The sequence below is a fragment of the Protopterus annectens genome, chromosome 5.part0 (assembly GCF_019279795.1).
Source record: "Protopterus annectens isolate FY-2018-M chromosome 5.part0, PAN1.0, whole genome shotgun sequence".
NCBI classification, from domain to species: domain Eukaryota; kingdom Metazoa; phylum Chordata; order Ceratodontiformes; family Protopteridae; genus Protopterus; species Protopterus annectens.
The window spans coordinates 166,486,088-166,513,795 of NC_056735.1; the positions used below are offsets into that span (position 1 = coordinate 166,486,088).

At 40.9% G+C, this 27,708-nt stretch overlaps 1 protein-coding gene across 1 annotated transcript in view; it reads right to left on the minus strand.

Annotated features, from left to right (window-relative positions):
- Positions 1-27,708, minus strand: part of CXADR (CXADR Ig-like cell adhesion molecule) — a gene marked incomplete in the record, with an annotated part of 696,415 nt that overhangs the window by 20,830 nt on the left and 647,877 nt on the right. The window contains 1 exon segment of the mRNA XM_044072195.1: positions 24,954-25,137. Coding sequence (XP_043928130.1) covers positions 24,954-25,137 — 184 coding nt within the window.

Here is a 27,708-nt window from a genome sequence, read left to right on the forward strand (position 1 = left end):
CTTGATGGCTCCCCATGGGAGTCCATATTGGCCATCGGTTCAGAAGTGGCAGACGACAGGGGCTGCAAAGGCGCCTCACTGATGACAGCCGAACCGGACGCTGGCTCCAGCTGCAACGAGTCCTGTTTGGACCTCGGAGGCCTGTCTTTGTCTTTGCGCTTCTTTTGAATTCCGGTAGTGTCCGACGACATTCTATAATTGAAGCGTCTGCCAAAATAATTTAGAGCCCAATCGTACCTGCGCTTCATAGTACGAGAGTTGAACCTGGCACAGAACCGACAACAAGAAACGTCGGGGTCAGGGCCTAAGCAAGGTAGACAGTAAGAGTGGAAATCTTTATGAGGTATTTGTTTCCCACACGTTATACAATTATTAACTTTTTCTGACATCGGAGGAACAAGAAAAAGATTCCCCAATGGGGTACTTAGCTTTGAGAAGAGAAGTAAGAACTTCGGACAGACAACAACAAAATACGCTGTTCGAAAATCACCAACCAACGACTTGCAAGCTGCTTTCCACCGCATGGCAAGAAAGACTGGAGAAGATGGCATCGGCTGAGGGCTATGTACCAGAGCGTACTGACGTCAGGGTACTAGCTTGTACAGCCGACGCCGGACCCAGACTTTGGGATTCTGGCCGACCTCGGGCTGCCTGCCGGCAGGAGCACCCTACAGTTATGACTGCAACAGTGAAACACGAAGAACATGTGCAGAGAACTGATACTGCATGGAGCCTGTCCTGAAGCGTAGCCATTTCCTGCAAGATTCCCTTAATGGGATGTGCAGGTAAGCTTCCATTAAGTCTAGGCTTGCCAGCCAAGCATCCCTGGCTAGCATGGGAAGAAACTGTTGCAGGGTTAGCATTTTGAATTTTGGAACTACCAGAAAGTTGTTGAGAATAGGGAGGTCCAGGATAGGACACCAGGAGTAGTCTTTCCTGGGTACCAGAAAGAGTCTTGAATAAAAGCCTTTCCCCCTTTTTTCTGCTGGGACATTATGAATAGCCCTGACATTGAGGAGAGAGAGAACCTGTGTTGGGCCTCCGCCCATTAATTTGGGGGTAGGTCTGGCCAACCATTTGGTGTTGGTAAGGCGTGGAAGTATCTGTATCCTTGGGAAACTATGTTCAAAACCCAATTGTCCTGGGTAATGAGTTCCCAGTTCTTTGCATGCAGGGCAAGCTTTCTGCCTAAGGGAGCAGGTAGTAGAGCAGGGCTTGGAAGGGTTAAGGTCAAGTCATTGTGCATGTTTTACATAGGGGGGGTTGCTTACTACTCCCTGCGTTGGATGTGGGAGCCCGCCACTGCTTAGGTTTGTGAGAAGCCTGAGACTGTAGCCTAGGTTGTCTGCTGTTCCGGGGTTTGGACTGAAAAGGCCTAGAAGGGACTGGAAAGGACCAGTTTTTAGAAGGCCAATGCCTACTGAATCTGGGAGGCTGTACTTGTAGGAAATCTTTAACAGTTTGCATAGATTTAGCTTTTTCCTCCATCCTTTTGAGGACTACTGCTTTGTTGCCAAAAAGGTGGACTTGGTTTAAGGAAACATTCAGTAATTTAGCTTTTACATGATCTGGCAAGTTTTGTTCCTTCAGCCAAGCATGACTTCTAAGTACAGACCCAGTGAAAGCAGCCCTGCAAGATGCTTCTAAAACGTCAAAACCACATTGCAAAGTATGTTTATCAACTTGTTCTGCAGAATGCATTAAATCCTGTAATTCCTTGTGTTCAGTAATCAACATTTTCTGTTTAAGTAGCCCTATATAACATGCTGCTGATACTTTAGCATATAAAACTGGCAATTTAAAGCCCCGATGGTCAAAGTAGCAGAAGTGTATACCTTCTTACCTCATCTGTCTAAGGCTCTAGAATCTCTATCAGAAGGGCTAGGATTTCTGGCAGCAGTAGCCTTAATGCCTTTTGGTACTTGGGAAATGGTCTCTGGATCTGCAGAAGGATTCTTGAAGAGGAACTTGAGCGTCAGGTACTCTAATACCAGTCATGTTTTCTGGGAGCTGGAGGTAAAGTGTCTGGGGAAAGGCTAGATTCCAAGAAAGCATCATCTACAATGTCCAGAACAGGAGGGATAGCTAAAGGCCTGTGTTGAGGTAGGCGTAAGAATTCCCCAAGCCTCTTTTTGGAGTCAAGAGTAATCCTGGCTTTCCCAGCGGAAATGCTCCCTAACCGTGTGCAAGGTTTCACTGAAAGAAAAATCTTCTGGAGGGGAAGAGGGAATGGAATCCTCTGCATCAGAATCCTCATAAGTAGATAAGGGCAAATCCTGGTAATCAGAAGCAGAAAAATCAGATTTCTGATCAGGAGAATCAGAAAAACTCAGTTCTAGATCTCTTAGAGGGGGAAGGCTGGCTTCCACCTAATCAAGGTAATGAGGTCTTCAGCCATTCTAAGCATTTGTTTTATTAGGCATATGGGCCTGGGCCTGCGGTTTGGTCGTCAGTTTTCTAGGCATGGTGCGTGCTTTAGGCCTGGATGAAAACGATGTGTCTGTTTAATCTGAATGTCTGTAGGCCTGAATACACCCTCAGAAGCCGGTGCCTGCACAGCGGCTCCGGACCCATCCAAGGTTGAGACATCAGCAGGTTCCATAGTCGAAGAAGCATCTTGCAGCATACCGGACTCCACATGGGTCTCAGTAGAGGCCTGTGAATCAGAAGTAGCAGGTATCAGGGGCTGCGAAAGCGCCAGAGTACCGGCGGACTGGCGACTAGCTTAACAGAAGCATTGTCAGCAGTTTTGGACCTATGAGGTCCGTCTCTGTAGTTATCCTTACATTTTTTCGGAAGATCGGTAGTCGGATGGCTTGACGAAGCCATTTCGGAGTACACAGAAGTAAGAAAATAATTAGCTGCAAAAATAGTCCGGACAGTTCAGGCATTGAAAAAGGCACAAAACGATGAGGGACGTCATGGTCTGGGCCTACGCAGGGGATGCAGTAAGAATGAAAATTCTGAGGTATTTGCTTTCCACAGGTAAGACAATTGTTAACTTTTACTGACATCGGTTAGTGCAAGAAAAAGCATCTCCAACGGGGTACTTTGCTTTTTTGAAGACTTCAGGTCTGAAACTCAAACGAAAATTTCAGGAGTCAACCAACCGGCACTTGCGAACTGCTTTTGCTTCGAGGACCGCACAGCAGGAAAGACTGATGTAATGTCATCGGCTGCATGTTTTATACCCCTGACGACCTGTCAAGGAAGAAGCAACAGCATCCAACACAGAAATCCAAAGACTCTGGTATTCAGGCTGGCTGAGGGCTACCTGCAGGCAGATGACCCAAATGTGATGACTGCAACAGTGAAACACAAAGAACATCTGAAGGCAAGTCTGCAGTGGAACCATCACTGGAGCAAATTTCTTGAGTCAGCATGAAGGGGGGAATGTAGTGCAGGATTTACAAGCTTTCTGCAGATGGTTACGAGATCTTCTTGACTGGCCAGCTCTAGAAGTAGAAGCAAGAGGACTGTAAAGCTTCGCCACAGTGATGATGCCTGTTTGCTATTCAGAAGGTAATCCACTAATTCACAGGTAAGCTGACCCAAAATATCTTACTCTCAAAGTTCTATACATTCTTAGGAAAATCCTATTCCTTCAGCCCAGACTTAGGGAAGTCCTAAAGGTTGTCCACAGTCCTCAACAGGTGGGAAGGGAACTGGATAGATGAGACAGAGCACCCCAAAAGTCCTGATGGGTACAGCAGTACAGTTTTGCCACACCTGTCCAAAGATTGAGACCATCTGGTGGCAAAAATGTAGTCTTGGTGACCTGCGCTGGATAGAAGAAATCACCAAGAATCAACAGTGGGATACTTGGTAAATTGGTTTGCCCATACAGATGGCAACTTATCTCTGCTCCTCTGGCTTCAGACTTTTTTTGAAGGTCAAAAAGGCAGAGTTGGGGCCATAGCTTCTTAATCTTCTTCCCAAGAAAATCAACCAGGTACTCCTGGGTGGGATTTACAAGTGAAGGACTAGACTCCCCGTCTACCCCAGAGATTGTAACTTCAGAATCCTTTAAAATATCACAGGATCCTAAGTATGAGCAAGTATTATGACCTCTACTTCTGCTGTGTGTGTGTGTGTGTTCACTATCAAAAGCACAAGTAGGTAAATGTGCACTAAAACACAGTCAGGAGCAGAGGGTCAGAGGATAACTCCAAGCTAACATCTCTGGGAAGAAGCTTCAGACCAAATGCACAACACGGCTTCAAAATTCAAACTCGCAAAAGACAAATGCCTTGATGTTCAGACCGCTTTGTGAGCTTTGGTCTGGCATGACATACTGAACTCTCCACAAGTGCAACCTAACTCTAGAGGAGTGTTATAGGTTCATAGATTGGTACTAGGCTAACTGCCCATGAAAAGCCTAGCCAATTACCCAATGTCATAATCAATCCCTGCACCTTGTGTCTATTTAACCATTATGCCATCCTCCCACCACTCACTCCTGAGTTTGGGGACTCGTGTCTAAAAGAAAAAAATGGCAGGGCTTGTCATTGGCATCCTTTCTTTGGAGTGTAATCTGACTACCAATCTATGCCTGCATGACTTGATCAAGTTGTTAGCTTTAGGCAAACATTTTGGGCCAGGGTGGGGCAAAAAAAAAAAAATAAAAGTCAGATTACACTCCAAAGAAAGGATGCCAATGGCAAGCCCTCCCAATTTTTTTGGACACGAGTCCCCAAATTCACGTGCGAGCTGAAAAACTGCATTTTTTTTTTGTCAAGGAGATGGGCTGGCTGGACCTCGCCTTAAGGCGGCTCAGGTATGAACCTATTGTCCTAGAGCTTGTACTTCTGGCAGACTTCAAATTTAGGTTTGGGGCTGGAAGATGGATCCTCCTTAGGTGTTAGGATAAACAGCTGTATATTACTGCCTGTTTGTTGCTTACAGTGTAGGCAAAAACCTTTCCCCTCAGCAGACAAAGTAGCTGGGCTGAACCTCTGACATTTGTAACAGCTCTTAACATTACTTTCCCCAAGACTGTAACGTACATTGCAAAGTGTGGCTTTTGGAAATTTGATGCCTAGGAGGACACTTACTATGCTACTCAGGCATATAAAAAATAATTTATGACAGCAAGGACTGAGATCACAACTTTGCAAGTGGCAAAAAAGAACCTTGAAGGTCTGTAGGCATGTACAAATGTATGTAATAAGCAAACTGTTACAACACATCAGTACAGAAGGAGCATGGGTACCATCAAACATGGTATTTCACAGAAAGATGTACCAAATTTTGATCAATAGAGACTCTACTAAAAACCTGTCAATGAAGGCCCTTGATGCCAGCCATTTACAGATTCTTCATTTAAGAGCAGACAACTTAGTCAGTGTAACTGTATCTATAAGAAAGCCCCCTGCAATGGACAACTCTTGGTTTCCTTTTCTGATATTTCCAGTTTTGCAGTTCTTAAAAATCGGAGACACCACATCACAGCCTGTCTAAGAAGAGCAGAAGGAACTTTACAGTCTGCTTTCTTTACACATCCTGAAGAGAAAGGAACTTGTCCTTAGAAGGGGACCCCCATAGATGCCTGTCATAGCTATGACAGCTCAGTTTTCTGTGCACCATGTAGGAGCCAAAACAGGGTTTCCTAGACCAATAGTGAACCATCTGTCATACGGCACTAAGACTTGGCTGACAAAAGCAAAAAGTAAGCCTACATAGTGACAGGTAGGTAAAAGTTCACCATTCTATCAGTTCATGCCAATGGTCTAACACTAAATGTCCACGAGTACGACACTAACAAAAGTAAACAAAACACTGAAGAACAGGATGCCCATAAGACACAGAAGTGTCTGTGCTTCCATTTTTCCCCTGCATAGTCACCGAAGCTGACAGGTCTAGGGCTTTTAAAACTTAACCGCAGGGCAGGGAGGCAATGGACAGCATTCAAATCCACTCTCAAAAGAATCCTCCATTCTGGGAAAAGAGGGGACTTGACTTCTATTTTACGGTTGCTATCAGGCCTTCCAGCCACAAAAGGGCCAATGAAAGGGGTTACTACCATGAAGTCACTAAGTTGGTGCCACCAAGAGTCAGATATCCAGGGTGGGGATATTACAAGTTTCCTTTGAAAGGTGCTTGCTATGAAGATAAAGACTATGGAGAACACTTGCATGCCAAAGGCACAAAACAGCATCAAAATGTACTAAAAGTGAAGCCCATGAAAACTGAATACAGAAAACTATTTTGAGAAATCTCTAGAAAACTGATTTGCCTAAAGGCATCCATTATGGTCAGTGATACTATCCGGGTATCATGTAGCCCATGGCAAAGACCATCCCACCAGGAGAACCACCACCTACAATTTGATAAAACCGCTTCACTTAAGTCACGGAGGTACAAAATCCTCCTGTCCCTTTCACAAAGACATAAATGTAGGACAATGGCACTTCACTCCAAAGCAGACACAAGCTCTACAGCCACTTTGAGAAATGCAGTCTGGGCACAATTGAAGAGCTGTGTGAAGATCACTTGGTGGTTAAAAGAAGCTCTTCTTGTGAGAAAAACACCCAACAGTTGTAGAACAAAGCCTTCTGAAACACTCAAAACCCCTTGGGTCATTTCCTGCAGTTCCCCAAACCAATGCGAACTCAGAAACTCATCAACCCACGCAAAGTTCTGAGGGAACAGTAGTAGTAGTAGTACTACTACACCCAGCATGCACATCCTGGGATACCTCTCCCGCAGATATGACAACTGGCAGAACCAGCTAGTGCTTGGGTACCTTTTACACCTAGCAGGGCACATTCTTTTTAGAAAGAAGTGGCTTGCTTAAAAGCAGTGGCCTGGGAGGGGGCATGACAGCCAATTCTCATTTACTATTTTGAAAGTCTCCTACCCAGTCTTGGGAAGTTTGCCCAAAAAGATCACCACATAAGTGATCATCCAGAATGGCCTGTGTCAACACATCTTTAAAGGTCAGTCTGACCTTGTACCATTCAATACAGAAATACCCCTGAGCAGGAATCCTTAACCACTGCACCAGCACAATCAATATTCTAATAGGCTATATAATGCATAGTGAGGAAATGTAAAAGACTATTCCAAGCCACTACTTGCCCACAAAATCAAGCAGCACTACTACCCTCGACAGAAACTGGTTCACAAAAGAGGACCAGAAATGAACAGTAAGTCCACTACTTAAGGGGCCCTTGACCCAAAATAGCAGAGAAAATCCTATCGCTCACACTTTCAAAGACTCTGTATGTCTTATCTTGTGTCAAAATAGAGACGTGCCATGGTCTCTGGGACATGCACTAGACTGAAGAGCTCACAAAAGACTCTTCCAAGCAATGCTTACTCAGGATGCCATTCCACTCTGCTGTTGATTGATGCTTAGCCAGTATATCATTTACCATCCTTTTGGTTTGCAGAGCGCATCAAACTTTTGAGGAGCACAGGGAACAGAATCTGGATACTTGCGGAAATTTAATGTTTGTGTGACCTGTAAGGGTTACAATAGGAGGGCAAGTCAAGTATTCCTTATCATTCGCTTCAAAAACAGATTCAGTCTATTTTGAGGAAAAAGCAGAGGTGCTACAGACCTCAAGGCCAAGCAAGCATACAAAGGAAGGGCACCTAGAGGTGAAGTTTGTTTATCATTGTCAGTCTCTGAAACAAGGGCCTCAGAATCCTTCTTCCAGGGGGAGAATAAAGAAAACTCTATTGCACCTAGCTCAGGCAGGGATGTAGCCTGCATTCATAAGATGCAAGAGATGAGACGAACAGGAAGCACCGTTTCAGGCAACATACAGCTGCTCAAGCAGCAGGGGTATGTCTAAAGCAGTACCTTGTTATAAAGAAGGCTTGTGTACAGCCTTGCACGGTCATCAAACCGTGATGTCTGAAGGTAAGTTCCCACAACCATGACAGCAGACTCCACCAGATGGCAAAGCAAGCATGGCTACCACAATGGGCATTCTTAAGGGAATAGCTAGAAGTGGGGGCCTATAGCAGTCTTATAGGGAGTCTTCCTTAATTAAGGAGACTGAAGAAAAAACAGACTCCAAAAGCCACAGCTCTATTGACAAGATATGAAATAAGTGACTCAAAGGTTCATTTCACACAAAGAAGTGGCTACAGTGTTGTTCTGGATTCCTGAACACAAGTTGGGAAGAACCTTGAGAATCACTCCTAATGGTGGTTGTCTGGAAGCACTTGTGTTTCCTTCAGTGTTGCCACTTGCCAACAAGGGACTGGCATGAAGTTAATGCACTAGAAAAAATAATCTACACTGTGTGCAAAGGACCAGAGGTCCTCAAACTCAAGACAATGAAGGAGGTGGCTTTTGTTGATGGCAGCCGATGAGTTCCTTTCCTTTCAGTTCAACTCTAAACTGAGTTCAGAGGAACTTCATGCCAACTCCCCTGCTGGCCACAATCCAAGGTGGTCTTGCAATAAAGTAAATGCTTCTGCCTTTTTTCTTATGTTCCCTTCAGTCAGATAAGCTCAAGTGCAGACCTGGATGTCGGTCCTCAACACTGTCAACTCCCAAGCAACAGAGGTGGTGCAGACGTGGGCCCTGGTCACTAATCTAACAAATGTAGAACCACAAACTTCATTTGCTGTCAAAAATACACATGACAACATATGGATCAAAAATGTAAAACCAGCAGAAAAGAAATGAGAAAGGTACTGGTTTTGAGTGTCCTAGCTTAGCACATACTGGTACCAGAAAGGGGTACAGGAGTTACAGATTTTATAATCCAGCAAAGCTGTGGATGCCAGAAGTGGGAATCTGAAATGTACTCACATCTGAGGGCTTTCAAAGACAGATTCATACATTAAAAATCAAACTTTCTTTAAACATAGCAGCTTTAACTGGTACCACAAAACAAGCTGAAAAAGCCAGGGGGGTACATAATTTAGAAGATTTATAAGATCAGTAACAGAAAAAGATAAGCTTCCAGTTTCAACTTTTAACAGTGAATACCATGAACTGACAAGCAAGAAGAGATTTACACAGATCTGATCAGTACCATGAAATCAAAAATAAGCTTCCAGTTACCATTTTAAATGGAAAGAAAGAGTAAGTAGAGAGAGTTTCACTGAGAGTTATTAAGTACTGGCCACTGCTGAAATTCCTGTATCAGTCACTTCTAGAAGCCACTGTCAAGCTTCCATCTCTTCCCACCAGCAGAATTACTGGTGACAACCATTTACAAAGTTCACAATTAGTTACATCCCAATACACAGTTACAAAAGTTAATCAGAATGAATAGGAAGCTGCCTTCGCAGACATGAACATTTTATAATAACCCATATTAAAAATAATTACCCATCACAAAAAGCTAATTGGCTGACAGTATGTTTCTGTGCTGATGAACCTGCTTTTCTTTGTAAAATCTTAACAGTGAGTTCACAACTGCAGTTAGTGTTACCTGGGTGTCCATTATATTTGGAATAGCTTAAACCTAAACCATTTAATTGGCCTGCATAACAGTATTTCTTTCTGGACAGTAAATTCTTACTTATAAACCTATGTCAGCTGGCTACAACACACACCAAGTAAAAAGCCTGGTCCATTTACTCGATATCAATTATGCACAGCAAGAAATATCAGCAAACAGACCCAGATGGCTGATCTCTGTTCCACGGTTTGAGACAACTGAAGTATATGAAACAAGAGCATCTAAACTGCCACTTATTTTATAAACAGAAGGCTTAAGTTCCATTTCAATCTATTAATAGCCATGTTTTTAAGTGTGTGAAAAAAAATTAAATACTTAAAACTACAACTAAATATTATAAACTAGATTACTACAAAAGCATTAATTCATAAAATGTAGACAAAAAATCACTGAGCTGTTCTAAAACAAAATGCCTGTTGCAGTACACAAATGAATGCAGTAACAGTATAAAAGTAAACCTCTAATGGAAAATAAGTAGTTGTGCACAACTGTAGAAACACTTGCTGAACTACACTGGACGGACAGTCTTAGTATGAAAGGAAATGGGATGGATTTCCAAGTTGGGAAGTGCTAGGAACTCTTCCAATATCCTTAGCTTGACGGAATTTTGACTTTGCTTTAGTTCCTATACTTAGTGGACACAGCCTCTTGACAGCATGTCACAACATCACACAGCAGCTAGGAGAGTATGCCCAGCCCCTGAAATCTCTAGTTTGCAATCTATTCATACAGCAAACAACTCAAAGACAAACACACACAAAATTATATACCTGTCCGATTTCCAGTCAGATATGGGTAGTGTCAAGACAGTAATAACCACCCACTGAAGATGGATCCCTCTGCACCACTGGGTAACTTCAAACATTAAAGAAATTCTACAAGGCACAAGTTTATACTCTGGCTCACGTAAGGGAAATCTCTAGACAATTTACCAAAAAATGAGGAAACCGTCCAAAAAAGTAACTAGTAACCAAAACACTGGACTGAAAGTAAGACAGAAACTCTACTCTTTATTGGCACACAGAAAAGCTTAACGCTCCACCAAATGATGCGTTTTCGTCCGGGAAATCTCTACACAACATGTTCCACCACTATAGGAAATGAGCAACCTTGAAATTTACTTCTGTAAGATTTGCCATCAACAATGTAGGTAAGATGAGCTAAACGTGCATTTAAATTCCAAGATGATTTTGAGGGACTAAATGTGCTTACATAATGGGAACTGAAAATCCTGGTTTTACACAGCAGCCTCATGCTGTTTGTGTATGCATCTTCACAGGCATGAGCCAGGTACTGATGCTCACAGGGAAATTCAAACAGCTTGGAAAATCCAGTCAGGGCACAAGAAAAAAGTGGGCAAACCCAACTGTTGATTACTTTAACAATGACCCTTTTCTGAAGTTCTAGACATGCTGTCTATACCTTTACTAACCGTTTTACTAATTACAGTCAAAAGGAAAAACATAAAAGAAGCCCGTATCATCTCAATAGACAGATGAGGCACTTGTTATCCAGAGTTTACATGAGGATGTCTTGGACAAAACAATGACAGCTGATTCAGGTGGGTTGTAAGCAAATTCATCTTAGAGGACCCCATATTCAGATAAGTCTGTCCAATTTCCACTTCTAAGAAATCCATCACTCCTTGCTCAAAGGACTTGCTAGAATACTGTAACAGGTAGGATGCAAAAAAAACTGAAGAAAAAAATAAGATTCATCAGAAAACTCTGTTCCTAAACAGCTACTGTCAAGTGTGCAAGGTATATCCTCCCTTGTCTGTCAATTTATCACATAACTACTGTACTTTATTTTCAACAGTCTGCATAAGTCCTGGGTTTTACAACATAATTGACAGAATTTGACTTGACAGTATTTCTTAGCTCTGTTGCCATTCATTTATTTCCAAGTAATACCAGATAACTCAGTCAGTGATAAGCCCTGAACTCAGATCCTGGTAATGCTTCCAAGTTCTGAGAAGTCTATGGCAAGACTAAATGTGGTTTCCCAAAAGCCATAAATGAGAAAACACTGGAAGAGAAGCATGACGAAATCTATGGAAGCAGTGCAGAAACCGCAAAGTATCCAGAGCTCTCACCTTTTCTGTTAACCAGTTTTTACACAAAGGTGCTTAAGAGAAGGGACCTAGAGAAAACTTCAGCATGAAAGGCAGGCCAAACAATTACATTGCTGGTTTGTCGACGGACAAAAGTCTTGCTTGGTACAAGAGGCTGGGGCCACAGGTTAACACATCAGAAGAGGAACCTTTCTTCTTTCAGCTGTTCTGGGATAGACTCATATTTTATCCTAGGCTCTGTCTTCTCAATTTTTCTAAATACTTAGATTTTCTTTTTGCCATCTCAGAAGCAGGAGGGGGACGTGGTCTGGGCCTAAACAAGTGACACAGTAAGAATGGAAGTCTCTGTGTGGGATCTGCTTTCCACAGGCGAGACAACTTAACTTTTTCGGACATCGGTTAATGCAAGAAACAAGGATCCCCAACGGGGTACTTAGCTTTAGACGTTTTCAGCTGAAAATTCAACTTCTGGTAGCGACCAACCGGCACTCATGCAAACTGAGTCTGCTACGAGCTCCACTGAAGAAAGATCGCTGTAATGATGTTGGCTGCCTTGCTTTACAGAACTGACAACCTGACGTCAGACTACAGAGGACTGCAGCAGACGCGAAAAACATTGACTCTGGTTATTCAGGCCGGCCGAGGGCTACCACAGCAGGGATAACCCACAGGTGATGAGTGCAACAGTGAAACACGAAGAATATCTATAGTTAAGCAAGATGGCAAGCCTACTATATGGGGGAAGAATGAAGGCCAAAATTTCCTGAATGAATATGAATACTACGAGAGTACTTTTTTTTGGGACATCATTAGTAAAAAAAAAAAAAAAAAGGGGTGGGTGGGGGCAGCATGGTGGCTATGAGTATGCACTCTAGCAAACGGTATCTAGGGTTCAATCTTTACCCCTGTTACTGTCTGAGACAATGAGTTATTTCTCGTCCTTTGTCTATAAGGTTTTCTCCATGGAAACTTTTTTTCTTCCAACCTCCTGAAAAATAGGCTAACTGCCTACTGTGAAATGACCTTGTGCACTACATTTATTCTTATAGTTATGTTCCAAGTTGCAGCTGAAAAGGGTTTGAGAAAGACCAGTTAATGACATTAGGAGTTAGCTGCTTACCATAATTTAGCATCTGTGTTGTCCATTTTCATTCTTCCTTAGTGATGGGTTTAGGATCCAACTCAGTCTATTTCCCAAGACTTTGGAATGTTATCTCAAGCTCCTCCTCCTTCCCATAATGCAGCATAGTATCAGAACTCAAATCTGAGGTTGTCCTTTTCATTCTTCCTCACTGATTGGTCAGAGTCCCCAGCTACATAACTCTTGGGAAGCCCTCAAGGAAGGACATGCCGAAGTACTATCAAAAGAAAGGAAGTCCTGTTTCTGGAGACTATGTCCAACTTGTTATGCGTCACAAGTATACGAGTCTTAGACCAAAAGACTGCGACACCAATAAGCTTGATAGAAGCTTTGGGAGAAAGGTATCGCATGTTAAATCAAAATGTTTGACTGTGGTTACTTTAGTTATAAAAGAGGGATTTGGTCCAGAGGGATACCATGTCTTTATGGAAATAATGCAAGGGGGCTTGAAAAACAAGGCCCAAATTTCTGAAATTCTTTTGTCAATGTAATTGCAATCCAGAAAAAAGTTTTCTGTGAATGGGATTCCATTTGACTTTCTCGCTGATTCAAGGGTTTCTGTGCCACTCTCTGAAGATTAACCATGAGATCTGAAGGAGGCGAGGTGAGTTACATGGGAGATCTAATCAGTAGTATTCCTCTCAGGAGAGGTTTACATAATCTGAAAGTCTTCAGAGGAAGAAGGTTGATATAATTACTAATGGAAGTTGAACAGAGAAAATCCACCTTCTCCTAAAAAGGGTTGGCAAGAAAGGGAAGGATGGTAGAAGTAGTAGCTGATGATAAAGGGCTAATGTTCTGAATGTAAGTACATTGGGTAAAGCCTCCATTTACTTCTATAGACGGTTTTAAAAGAATCCTTCACGAAGAGGGGAAGCTAGACTGTACCATTGCCCTTTAACTGGAGCTAGAGAAACTGTTCAGTTAGCTAGAAGGTATGAGAGAGATACTTTATCTTCACCTGGGAATACAGAAGTGCCAGACTAAGTTCTTGAATCACTGGAGGATGTTTCAGATGTACCCAGAAAGGGGTGGGGAGAGAGACATGGATACAGAGAGTATTGTCTGACAATGCCAAAAAAGGGGCACTGAGATAACGGAGGCCCTCACACTGCTGGCTTTATGCGGAAACATTAGGATCAAAGATAGAGGAGGAGTAGGCATACAGGAGGCCCTCCTGAAAGCCTAACAGCATTAGAAGAATCACTATTATGTCTGGTAAGTAATATTTGGTCTCCGAAGAGGGAACCATGTGGTTGGGTCTTCTTACTTAATATGCACTCCCACCAAAGCTGAGGTTGAGAATATAGATGAAAGAGCAAAGAAGGGAATTGTTTGCTTGAAAATGTCCTCTGAATGAGTCTAGCAGTGAAAACATTTGCAAAATCAGATGTGTGTAGAGAAGTTAGAGGAAACAGACCCAAGGTACAATCAAGATTAATGAAGGATTCACTGAAAATATATACTTAGAAGAGCTAAAGAAAAAGGGAAAACTGACATACAGAAATAAGTTAACAGCTGTTTCGCTGACAACATATCTAAAATTAGGAGATCCTACACCTGGGTCATCAAGGTGAGAACAAACATACATTTAACTGATACTGTACGTAAATAGTAGAATGGACTAAACTGTACAGCATCCAGAACTTTGATTCCTTACATACCAATCGAAACTGGTTAGATTTAGGATTGGCCTGTATTTTTTTTTTGTTTTGGGTACTTGAGTCCATTAACTGCAAGCTCTTCCCAAATAAACATTGGGAAACCTCTTAGTTGATACTGGAGGTAGAATGGAAAAAGAGGTGGTGTAGAAACCTTTTATATCTGGCAAATAAAGCATTGTCGACACATTTTCACTGGTGTCCAGATGGGGGGAAAACAAGACCCACAAAAAAATCTCGAGAGGTGGAAAGTTGGTGGATAATGGTCCATTTGCTGACAAATCCTATCAAAGAAGGAATATTTAGAACCCTGGTGCTGCGGATCCCCCTCTGCCTCTAAGGGGCACCAACAGAAGCCCACGGTTGCCCTTTGAAGAAGCATTCCTATGTGGATCCTGAGGAACCTTGAAAAGGCTGCAGCCAGTATTGCCATGTTTGCGTTTCCTGAAAAAGGTGCATCAAGGGGTGAAGAAAGGATTTACTTCAGTAGTAGCCAGGGTCTTGCCCTCATGTATGAAAGCTGCAGAACAGCAGATCCTTCCATTGATGCTTGAACAAAAGGAACCACCAAGCCATTAATTTTTTTTTTTTTTTTTTATGAAGCAGTTTTAGAGTCTACTGAACTGCATTGACTCTGAGGGAATAAACTTTCAGTAAAAAGGAATGTACAAACCCAGATATTAGCACCCTAGACACAAGAAAACATGGGCCCCAAAAGTGTCAATAGGTGGAGTCAGGCGATGCTTCAGCATGTTGATAGGGCCTACCAAAGAAGGAACTTTTACAGCCCTAGTTCTGTGAACTCTCTCTATGGGGACACCTGTAGTTAACAACACCTCTCCTGCCCTTGGAGAAAGTGTTCTCGTATGAATCCTAAAGAATCCCAAAGGATCTTTAGCCACATTTTTACTGAATGCTTCAATTTCCTGGAAAGGGACGTCAAGGGGAGAAGAAAGGTTTGATTCCAGTGGTACCCAGGGTTTTGCTGTCCTGTTTGTTAGCTGCAGGAAAGCGCATCCTTTGCTGATGCACTGAACAAACAGGAGCCATCAAAAGAGGCATTAAACAATGATGCACTGAGGAGCTACTTGACATAACACAGTTTCATGTAGAGACATTTGATAACAGTTTAGTTAGGGCTGGTTGGTTGTAAAGCTCCCTCCGCTGAAATTTTTGAGATCTTCAATACTCTCCCAAAATCCATGTCTATGGAAGTTCCATCTTACAGCCCTCCAAGGTCTAGAGTGTGCTGGTAACAGACAACTTCAGCGTGGAAGTATCCAACGTGAAACTCTTCAAAATAAGCCATAGTGCTAGGCTACTGTTGGGGGGATGGATAAAGGGACTTGAACACCAGCTCTTGCTTAGTGTCACAACCACTATGCTCAGTGGAACCTCCACCCTCTACAAGGGAACAAGGGAGCAAGGGAAGGGGATGCTGAAGCGGAAAGCCAGGGGAATCCTCCTCTTATCCATGAAAGTTCCCAAGGAGGATCCAGAACGTCCGCTCTCAGCAACTGCACCTCCAGGGGAAAATTCCCCTTGGAAAACAACCACCTTGGGGGAAGAGGTAGGAACTAAATACCGGTGACAATGGCCACACTAGCACAACACAAGCTATTGCTACAAAAATAAAGATCCAGCCTCTGAAGCAAGGTTCCAAGCAAACAGCTGATGACTGGAGCAGAAAGGCACAGTCAGCGAACACCTCCCTGCATCTAGCACAGAAGGGAACTTAAAAGATGCCCATGCAAGATAAGGAGCACACCTCAACCTCTCAAGGCAAACCCATTTGGAGAAAGCCTGCCAGAACAGGGTGACAAAGGTCCAAAAATACGGAAACACCTCCCAAGGATGAACTCATACACTTAAGACTGCTAGGATAACAGGATTGTCCTCATCTGTATTTTTGCAAAAGAGAGGAAGTCTGGAAGTTAAATGCATATCATAGTTAAACATACCTTTTCCCTGAAAGATATGAAGTCAAACTCAAATGTCTACCTTTATTTCCTGACTTCAGTCCTCAATGGCTTGGCAGAATACCACCATTTTATGAGAAACATACCAAGAAAATGAGGCAAGAATATGGGCATTCTATATGCAATGGCTCAGTACTCCCAGATCTAGGAACAGCTCAGCTTTCTCGGGGAAGCTAGTTAGTTGTTAGATCCTAGGCTTAGAATCCACTGGGAGAAGTATCTGAACAGATCAGATCCACAAAGTTTTATTTATTTATTTATTTTTTTAACTCGAGGTGTCTGCTTGAAGCAGCCTCATCTCAAAAATTCAGCTTTGAGAAAACTGCAGAAGGTTGAATCTGAAAACCTTGGATGCGATGAAGATAGAGATAAGCTGAAAAACTTGATCAGACCAAACCTGTTAGACCTGAGGAGGACTTTGGATCTGGAAAAGGGTCCCAAGGTCTTTGGATCAGAAGGCTAGTACCAGAAGTCCTGTTTGGTAGTTCAGTTTCTTTTGACTGATTTTTTTTTTTTTTTTGAAAGGGGGTGACCCCCTAAAGGAAACACTAAGGTATGGAAGGACACAATGAGGTCACCCAACTACTCTGCATACTACATCTGAAAAAACAAAGGCAGTCATTCCATTTCTCAGCTCATAGCGATTTGCCATAAATGCACAAATCCCACAAGACGTGGTCAAAAACACTGAACATGAAGTAAAAGGCACAAATTCTGAAAGATAAGAGGTCCTCACCCAGTCCATCACGATTCCTGTCCCTCACCTTAGAAATGCCCATCAAAAGCCACTGACTAAGGGCATGTCCACCCATAGCTTACGACCTCTAAACACAAGAAAAAAATGGATAAGTTTCAACCATTACCCCCCGTAGTTTCTAAAGTTGCTAGAAGAGGCCGTGTTAGAATATATATTCTGAAGGATAAGAAGTCTAAAATTGAATGGCTGTCATACTTCAGTCTAGTAAAATATGCTACAAACCCACAAATTTTATTAAGAAAGAACCAAAAATGAGGGGGGGGGCATGGACAACAGCACCCAACTGGAAAACTGCCATGGAGATAATCTGTGTTGCCAGTCAGCACGGGACAGGAAAATCTCTTGCTGCATGGCAAAAATAGCATCGTTGCACAACAGCGAAGGCCATCTGAATAAACACCAGCCAACTCCAACACACCATTGCGGGTGGCGCAAAGGGCACCTCTGGCTAACAACAAAGACTGAAACAATACTATTACATGAACTTTAATCATAGTCAGATGAAGGAAGGGGGGGGGGGGTCATGGTTCCTGCATTTTTGGCAGGAGAAGCAAATGCAAGCTCCGAGTCAGCCAACTGTAAAGTAATGCAAGATAAGAATTATAAAGAAAACTGTGTGTTGATAGGAAAGCAGTACCAGCAAAAGGAAATGAGACTAAAAATCAGATATTTTACCTACATATTATACACACATACACGCATATATATATATATATATATATATATATATATATATATATATATACACACATATATATATATATATATATATATATATATATATGTGTGTGTGTGTGTGTGTGTGTACATGCATATCTATACGTGTGTGTGTATATATATATATATATATATATATATATATATATATATATATATATATATATAATATGTATATGTATATATATATATATATATGTTTGTGTCTTTCGGCTTTTCCCGGTTAGGGGTCGCCACACCGGAACTCCGGTCCGCTAATGATTGGCAGTAGAGTTTTATGTGCTGGCACATCTATATATCTGTATATATATATATATATATATATATATATATATATATATATATATATATATATACACACACACACACACGCATACACATATATATATATATATATATATTTACATACATTTATATTATATACATAGAGACAGCCGCAAGGGCTTATCAAGGGAGGAAGGAAACATTAAAACAGGAGAACACCGGAGAAAAGAAAAGGAGTACAGATTTAAATAAACTACCTTACAGCTCGCGATTTAGGAATCTTCCATCTTAAAACAATGGTGGCAAACAAGATCTGAGGAGTTAAGGATACTGTGGTGCATTGTGGGAAGAAGGAAGAGCTTGAGATTAGGATCCAAAGTCTTGGAAAGTGGCAGAGTTAGATCCGAGGATCAGATCCAAGACCCATCAGTGAGGAAGAATGAAATGGACAACATCATATTCTAACGTTTTTGTACTTCTCACTTCCAGCTCTAGGATGGAAATTATGAACTGGCAAAGGACACTAGAATGACCTTCATCTACAGGTGGCAAAAAAAAAAAAAAGCAGGGCACATGGACTTTAAACCAAGCCATAGCTCAAATCTGTTTCTCTGTGTTCAACAACTTCTACTTGAAAAAGTGCATTTATGGCAGCAATGACCTCTCCCTAAAGCTAATATTCCTCTTTCTGGGCGAGACGGCCATACTGTCGCCTAGCTCTAGAAGAGGGAAGCTTGAGCAAAACCAGTAGAGGCAACAAGTAAAGGGAAGATTACCTGTGGGTGTCATGTTATGGAACCTCACCGTCTAAGATATTGCAACCTAGAATAGCACCTGATGGGACAGGGGTGCAAAGCAAAGTGCTTCTCCAAAGGTGTGCTGCCATAATGATACAGCAGTCTCAAGACTAGTGTTTCCAAATGCAATGCAGGTCACCCTCAAGTGCCTATCTGGCACAGGAGCACTTGTGAAAGTCTCCTCTATGCTTGCTGGTAAGCCTTCCTCAACATTGAGACAGTATCAGTGAAGATGCCCCACACCACAAATTCACTCATCAGGTCCTTGCTGAGGGATGCCAGGGTTCACTCGAGGTGGTCATGTTCAGCTAAGATTCACAGCATAAAGACCAGAGCTGGCACCCTGACACGCACCCCCTACTGCAGATGCACAGAGTGCACATCTCTTCCTCTTAAGAGTCAAAGGTAGCATCAAATTTCAATAGTCAAAGACAGCTGCCATCTCCGGGACGGATTTTGAGAGAAGAGCCTTTTGGCTGATGCCTGGCCTCCCAAACTTTACCTTCTCCCACATGCCCGACACTGACCCAAGATTAACTGAAGACCCTCCTGCTGCTGCTCCCTGCACTGGTTAACTTCTGAGGTCATGCAGACCTTGAATATCTCACAGCTCCTCCAGTGATGCCTAGACTCAAGTTCTGGCATGCAGTTTAAAAGAAAAAAAGCCAGGCAGTGTCTAGCTTATAATATGATGACTACAGGGACACTTTAAAGACTTCTTCAGTTTCGGAAAGGAACACGGTCATTCTCCAAAGGTGTGTGATAAAATATACAAACTGAGCAACCGGTGGACAATAACTGGTAAACACTGTGGCTGGGGCACACCGCCCCCCGGCACAGAATTATCAGTATGTACCATCACAGCATGTGTACACCTAAAGTGACAAAGCAAACTCAAAACTGTGTCAAGCTCAGGATATCAGAAAAAATAGTCTTCAGTGCCACTTCTACAATCATGCAACAAATGACCAGGAAAGTGTACTTTACAAACTGCTCGCCATAACTACCTCCCATGTACATTCATTGAAAACAGTATCTCAAGCCATTGAACAGAGAATATAGGAAATCAGCCAACCAAGAAAAAGGGAGAAGGAAAAGGCAAATCCTAAGAAAAGCAGCTGTAAAAGAGGTAGAATTGTTCGTGTCAGCTCAAACAAAACATTTTATTTTATAATGTTCATGGCACTAACATTCAACTATACACTTTAAAGTCAGAACAAGTTTATTACTACAAAACACAGAAGTAAAATGGACCCAAAATGTCAATGCTACATTTTCCATTAGTGTTCATAACACATTTTACAGCAGTGCACAGACAGGACAGAAACCTATACTAGGAATATTTACAACCAACAAAAGTAGTAAATTTGCAGCATTTGAGCTTTAGCTATCCAAAAAATGCAGGGCTTTATTTTTAGGAGCCCCTTCCAGTTTCACCAAGTATTAAATTTCTGCTTAAAAGTGTATAAAATGGTACAGCATCTAATATTTTACTTCAAGACTCGATTAACACTTGATATGATGCTAGAATAAACAATGTATTTAAATAGACTGAGCACTAGCCAGAAATTAGTGTGTACAGCAGCCCCCTCCACAAATATTTAACATTTATTGCCCAAGCTTATTTTTTTTCCTTCTGCATTCCTTCTACACTGTACTGTCAAAAGTGACACAGATAAAAGCTTCATCATACCTTATAAAAGTACTGGCTTACAGTTAGTCATACAACAGTTGAGCTAATTCACTAAAAAAAAAAAAAAAAAAAAATTTTTATCAAAAACTGAGAATGAACCCACTGTGACAGTTGCTCAGTAACGCAAGAGTACTGACTATATTCTGTGTACTACTTGATGTTCTGGATTACCTCCAGAAACCAAGTGGCTCATGTAGTAGATATCAAATAGACTGCTGTCAAGACTGACTATAGTTTCCAACTGTATTCACCCCCTAAAAGTACTTTCCAGGGGCCTCATAATCAATGCTGAAAACTCTTTCATTAAAATAAAAGAAATGTGTGCCTTGTGTAATGTTTACTTCTTTCATTTTAAAGGTTAGAATTTATACATGTACAATATTAAGAAACCAGGCCTTAAAACCATTCATCAATATAGCCAAAACATTGAAATGTGAAAAAAATGAGACGGCTAGAATTAATTTGCTGAAATAGTCAGCTTTGAAGACCCCAATTCATCTTTACAAACTCCGTATTTAACCTTAAGGTGACTCTTACAACATATAATGAACACTGACATACACGATCTAGATGTCCTGCAAAACAGTTCTCCAAACAAACTTCATTTCTGCACACTACATCATGTCCAGAATATTTCGGGAATGTGTAAAAATGAAACAGTGGCATCTGCACCTAAGCCCAATATAAATAAATCTCAGCGGTAGGCAGGACATGGTTGTAGGGTGACCCTTGTCAGCTCATTTCAAGGGTCTTATGTACAATACATAAATAAGCAAAAATTCTTGATGCAAATAGTACAACAGTTTGTTCATTTTAGATCTTTCTTGTTTGGCATGTATACCAGTTGTTGCTCTGTTACAGAAGCCACACCATAAGATGTTAAAGGAGCCCCCACATAATGTCAAGTGATTTGATTTTACATAGATTATATCTATATATTTTTTTTTCACTTGTACGACTAGATTTTGAACACCTACAAAATCTTAGAGGAAAGAAATTGTAGGAAGCCATATCAAACTGCTGGTGCAACTTTCAAAACTAAGGCTCTCAAAGACATTGCACTCTGAAAAAAATACTAAGCACTTTTCCCACGCCTATCAAAGGCCCTGGAAATTTGTCTGTGAAGGGCTGAGATTACCAACTATGGCCTCTGTTGCTGATCTCGTATTCTACGCCCCATGGTCATTGGCAATTTTGTTTTTGTAAAGCAGGACAAATTTTCGAGAGGGATATATAGGATGTCTGCTTCTTATGCACCTAGAGGATAACTGCTGATGTTGCCTGTACTGCATTACTGAACTAGTACAGTACATGGTGGTATGATTCAATTCACTTGTTTAGGGTTTGTGCCAGCATTTCTTAGCACAATTCAAATATCTCCTCCTCTTGTCCCTACTGTAAGCCTGCCCCCTTCACTGCCTCACAACACAGCATCACAATCACAGGGCAGGAAGGTGCACCAAGCCCATATATTCATTATGCCCATTACCACAGAATATGAGCAGACCATTTGTAAAAGGGTAAAAAGGATAATTTATAGACTGATGATACTTGTAGAACACAAGTGTGCAAAGTGGTTGGATGGACAATCCACTGACAAGAAATTAGGTAAGAAGCACCCACTACAGAGGGTCCTGTTGAAAATAGTGCAATGGCTTGGTTCATTTCTACCAGTCAGAATTTGGCATGTTGGCTTTTCTGAAAACTGGCACAAAGGAGTGCACCTGTCTGACACTGAATCAAAGACGAGACAGGCAATATCACCATGGCTAACCTTAAACTACTCCAGTTCACCTCAGCCATTAGCAAGCATCTTCATGCAAAACCTATACTTGCCTTTTAGAAAACAATCAGTTGAGAGTGGAGGGAAATGCTCCTCCTCTCCTAGCTTCTATCCTGACAAAAAAAAAATGAGAGGTAAGACAGATTCTCAGAAAACTCAGAAACCACTTTCAATAAGAAATTTAGGTTTGTTCTAAAGGACACACAATCCTTGTGAAAGGACAGATGTGGTTATCCACAAATTATTCGATCCTGAAGTTCTAAAATCTTGTGAGAGGGAGCAATGGTACTTAGAAAGACTTTCGACAAGAAAACAAGAAAAACAGACAGTGGGGCAAAAAGATAGACAGACAAGCCCATTAACCATGAAGTTCACGTCCTACAAAAGTGAGGGTTCCTCAGGGAAGGAGATACATTTCTGTAACTCTAATTTTAATTAAAATTATTTCTTATTTAGTTGTACTCTATCATGTCTAGGTTAGTGGCCAAGACGTGGAATCCTAAAAGTGAGTAAGAAGATGAATGAGAGAAAGTATTTGCTGAGTGAGCTCTTCCAAAGGAACCTTGACGATTGGATGGGAGACAGGAAATTCACCCCGGGGATCACGTCAGTCGCCCTTGCTAGACAGGGGTCCAGGGAAGTAAACATTGTGGAAAGAAATATTCAGGGAATTGTTATGGCTAGGCTTGTATAGGCCCTAGGGCTGATAGCCTAATACCAACCTATGAACCTATGGGTATAGCCCAGGGATGTCAGCTTCTTTTCACCTAGAAAACTGCAGAACTTTGGCTCTCCAATGACTGTTCACAAAAATTATCTTGAACAAGTTGGTCTTCCTTGCCTGCTAGTCCAAACCGGGACTGACTGGCTTTTATATAATCCCGTTGATAAGCATTTTACTCAACTGAAATAATTGCCCTTGTGCTGACATTCCATTATGAGCATTGCAACATGTTCACATGAGCAAAAGTATGCCTTACTATGAGGTTAACTACCAATGTACAACTTTTGTTAAAGTATGCCTTTATTGTGTGCAAAAATGTTTATACACTAAGAATGTTCTCTCATGTCTGATTTTACTATATTCTCTACTTTTTAATGCTTTACAACAATACATGCTGTTATGTATGCACTGGCGTTATTGCATATAAGATTTTTCTGTATGCGGTCTTAACCTTATCACCAGATTGGGGTTGAAGTGTCCTTGGACAAGTTCGCTCAAGGGGTTAACACACAAATAAATAACTGAACGAAACTAACAATGGTGATGGCTTACCCATGAGCAGAACTTGCCCACAGGTTCATTAGTTGATGGAAATGATGAGGCAGTAGAAGATAAGTTTGTTAATGCTACACTGTACAGAGAACTTTTTTTAAAGCAAGACAAAAGGTAACCTTCAACAAATCAGTTCTCAGCAACAGAAAGATGCTGGAGAGCATGAAGATCATCGATCCTTATGTAAAGCAACAGGCAGAGTGTGATGCCGAATGGGAAGTTCCAAAGATAGTCAGTGGTGTCAGGTTTGCCAGCAGTCTAAGATCAGTATTAACAGGGTTCCAACATTCAATATTTACTTCAGGAGCCACTATGAACTCCAATCAAAGCAGTGCGCTTTGTATCACACATTAATAAATTAAATATTTCAAAGTAAACTGAGATGGTGCCTATAGAATGTACTTATGTGACACTAGAATACCTCCCATTACTGCTTTTTGAATCAGCGCTCATAACCATACACAAGTACAGCATGCAGAGTACAGAAAAGGGGATGTAGCAACTACCAACCCAAATGAGACTGATGGACATCAACAAGCAGAAAACTTAACAATACAGTTGTGATGAAAGTTACTTGGTGCAAGAAAATGCTTACAATTTGCAGTCTAATTTGATCTTTTAAACCTGTTTTATGCTGCATTAAACAGACCACTAAAATACCTGCCCAAAGAACCTGCAAGAACTGTAGCCTGCTACTCTACATAAAATTATTCAGTTTCACTGAAAAGCAAAGCAATGTAGTGCTTAACACGATATAAAATGAGGCCTTGCTCTAGTTCTCAAAAAAGGCAACTGTTGCTTCACATCACAGTGATAGAAGTCTTGGACCAAAACTGTTCATACAAGCAAATAAAAATCCCATAATGTATCTTAGTGTAACTTGACAGAAATTCTTGTACCTCTCCTTTACATGTCAATATACATAGCTTGTTTAAAAATCTGTTATTACAAAAACAATTAACTGATGGATGCCAGACTATAAAACAAAACAAAATGCAGTCTAAATATGGTATAAAATAAGCTGAAAACATCTGCATTTTTGTTAACCTGCAAAAGTGCTAGACAGCATCTGACCTGAAACACAGCGTTACTGTGGAATGTAGTCACCTAAAAAGACTGCTATTGTACATTTTGGAAAAGAATAGCATAGTTTTACAATTCTGCTGTGTTGCAGTACTATCTAGATTTACACAATATATGCTTTGCTGTGATCAAACTATTTTCAGATGCTTTAAACCTATTCTATGCCTATCACAGTGTTTCAGAGTGAATTAGTAGTTGAATGCATCACCACCAGCACTATACTATTGATCCATCTTTACTCTGAGCTGGGATCATCACTGGAACAGCTCCCATTCTGCTTAGGTTATGACCAGCTACCTTTGATGGTTCCGAATTCATTGAAGTTGGTTGTACACCATAATCTCCATTGCCGATTTTACTATACTGAGTCTTGGGATATGTATCCATGTTTGAAGGAGACATGGAGCCAAGGGAAGAGCGGTTACTGCTCAAAAAGCTGCGGGCAGTAGAGGCACGGCTTTTTGGGGCTGGAACATCCTCTCTGCAGTAATAAAACAAAGAAAATACAATTTGTTTAGACAATGAGCTCAATAAATTCTCTTCAAACTGTTAATATCATTGGCCTAAAAGTCCATCACCAGTGAACACCTTGCAAATTAAAAAAATGAAGATTTATGACCTACACCTCTAGCAAGTAACACACAAGTTCATACCTGCCTAACTTGAAACAGAATGGCTAGGCCACATGTACGCACTGAGTCACTAAATGGCATTTTATCCCCATCAAGGAGGGTCAGTGATGCTGTAAAAGCTACAATTGTGTAGGTAACTTACCCAAAGTCGTAGGTGTTTGGATAGACCACAGCTGTAGCCTTTCTACTGGGACACAGCTACTAGGTGTTGATTCTGGTTGTACTCTTTCCAATTTACTCATGTGAATTTTCTTATAAGGTTTCTGTATTATTATTATTCCATATTCTAGTTTAGGTATTATGTAAAGACTCAAAAGCTGGATCAACCAATATACCCAGGTCCTTAAATGAATCTACAGTTTCAATCACTGTATGCTATAAATAAATACTTACCCTTCAGTTTCTACCTATCTATATATACAGTTTTCGTTTCTGACATTTTATCAGCATATTATTCCTTTGTGCTCAAATGGTCAATTTAATCAAGTTCTTTTACAGACAGACATACCCTGTCTGTTAAAGATGAAAATGGGTAAACTGATTACATGTCATCTGCATGCAGACTACACAACTGGAATTAAAAAGATAGATCTGAAAGACACAACCTAAATATGTACGAGACCAGGACAGAGCCCTGTGGGACTCAAACTGTAACCTAGAATTTCACCTGGTCAACTGTTGCATGATACAACATCAACTGACCATAGGGTAGATGTTCATACAATTTAGATGAGAACATCGAAGGTCCACTATCTTGAACAGCCAAAACATTAACTACACACAACATGGAACAGGGGCAGTAGGTGTTTGCATGAGATTGCGGTACAGCAGGGATTGGGGTTTCCCCTTCCTCAGCTGTAGTGTGATCTCAGAATTAGTGTATACATTATGTGCAGGGGGCGTGAAGGGTGCACTGGGGGCTTGCCCCCCTGCAAGAAAGGTTTTTGATGTTGTGGGTAGTATAGCTTCAATGTTTCTGTGTAGACTACGTGAACAATGTTTTAGTAAATAAACTTTTCAACAGATTTGACACTTGCCCTGGTGTATATGCAAGCCATGCACCTATCCATCCTATCAAGATTGCATTAATACCTAGTTCTAATTTATTGATCAATGTTTTGCATATGACCATAACAAAGGCGAAAGTCTGTATAAATTACATCACAGCATACTTCCATTTACAGCAATTATATTACTGCACAACATAATGTTACAGGTAGCTATAGATCTATTTTCCATATATGCATGCCGATACAGAACTTCAAACAATTTATCCAAAATAACCTTCTCTATTAATTTTCCACAAGAAAGAAAACTTATGGACCTGTACGACTCTGGGTTTGCCCTGTTCCTCTTTCCCTTAAAAAAATGTCCTACTTCCCTTTCCCTTAAAGACAGGTTTAACAAATTGCATGTCTCCAATCTTAAGGAATCTCCACATACTTAAATGACCCAGTAAATAACAAATAATAGTACTGTAAGCTCATGCTGAAGTACTCTCAGGTCATTTTTAATTTCATCTCAGTGTGCTTTTTTGGGTCCACTTTGAATAAACATTTTTCAATCTTATCTAATTTCAGTACCTGAAGTTACTTGCATGTTATTCACATAATTAACATAATTTATCACTCCCTTTGTGAAGTCAAACCGTTTTCATAAGACTTTGTAAATGCATAGTCTGCTGTGTTTGAAAATTTTAGAAGCTACACAGTTTATCTGTTTTTACTCCTACCACATCCTATATATCCTATAGAATGGTTTCCTATTATGCTCAACATTTTATATAAAATGTTATTCAATTTTTTCCTGATCTTGTCTCATACTATGTTTAATCAGTCTCCCCCAGTTTATTTAAGTTTTCAAAAGTTACATTTCAACCTAGTTTTTATTTCTTGCATTTCTCGCATCTTAAGTACCTCGTTCTTATGGAAATACATCAGTCTGACCTTGTATGCCTAGATTTTGATATTATACTTTTTTTGCATTCAAACAATTTTTCTTTGGAAACTAGCCACACTCCTTCTGCAGTCTTTCCACTGAATACATCACCCCAACTAGTTTTACCTAGTGACTGTTTTTGTTTCATACAGTCTGGTTTAGATTTCATTTTGGCAGATTTAGCTATGTAGTAACTTAACTTTCATAACCAGATCACTGCAATTTGAAGGTGGTAAAACTTGACATTATCATTTCCTTAGGAGCACAAACAATGTCCAGTATGTTCCATTTCCTCTAGGTTTGCTTACTATCTGCAGCTGTTGTTCCTGAACATAAATTGTAAATTTCCTTACTAATGCTATAGAATTATTCCTGTTTTTTTCTGCGAGTGTCCAACTACCATTTTCCCTTCTATGTTTTATGCAAAAAATGCTTGAATTTCTCTACATACGGTAATTAGCACTTGACTTAGTTGGTCTATT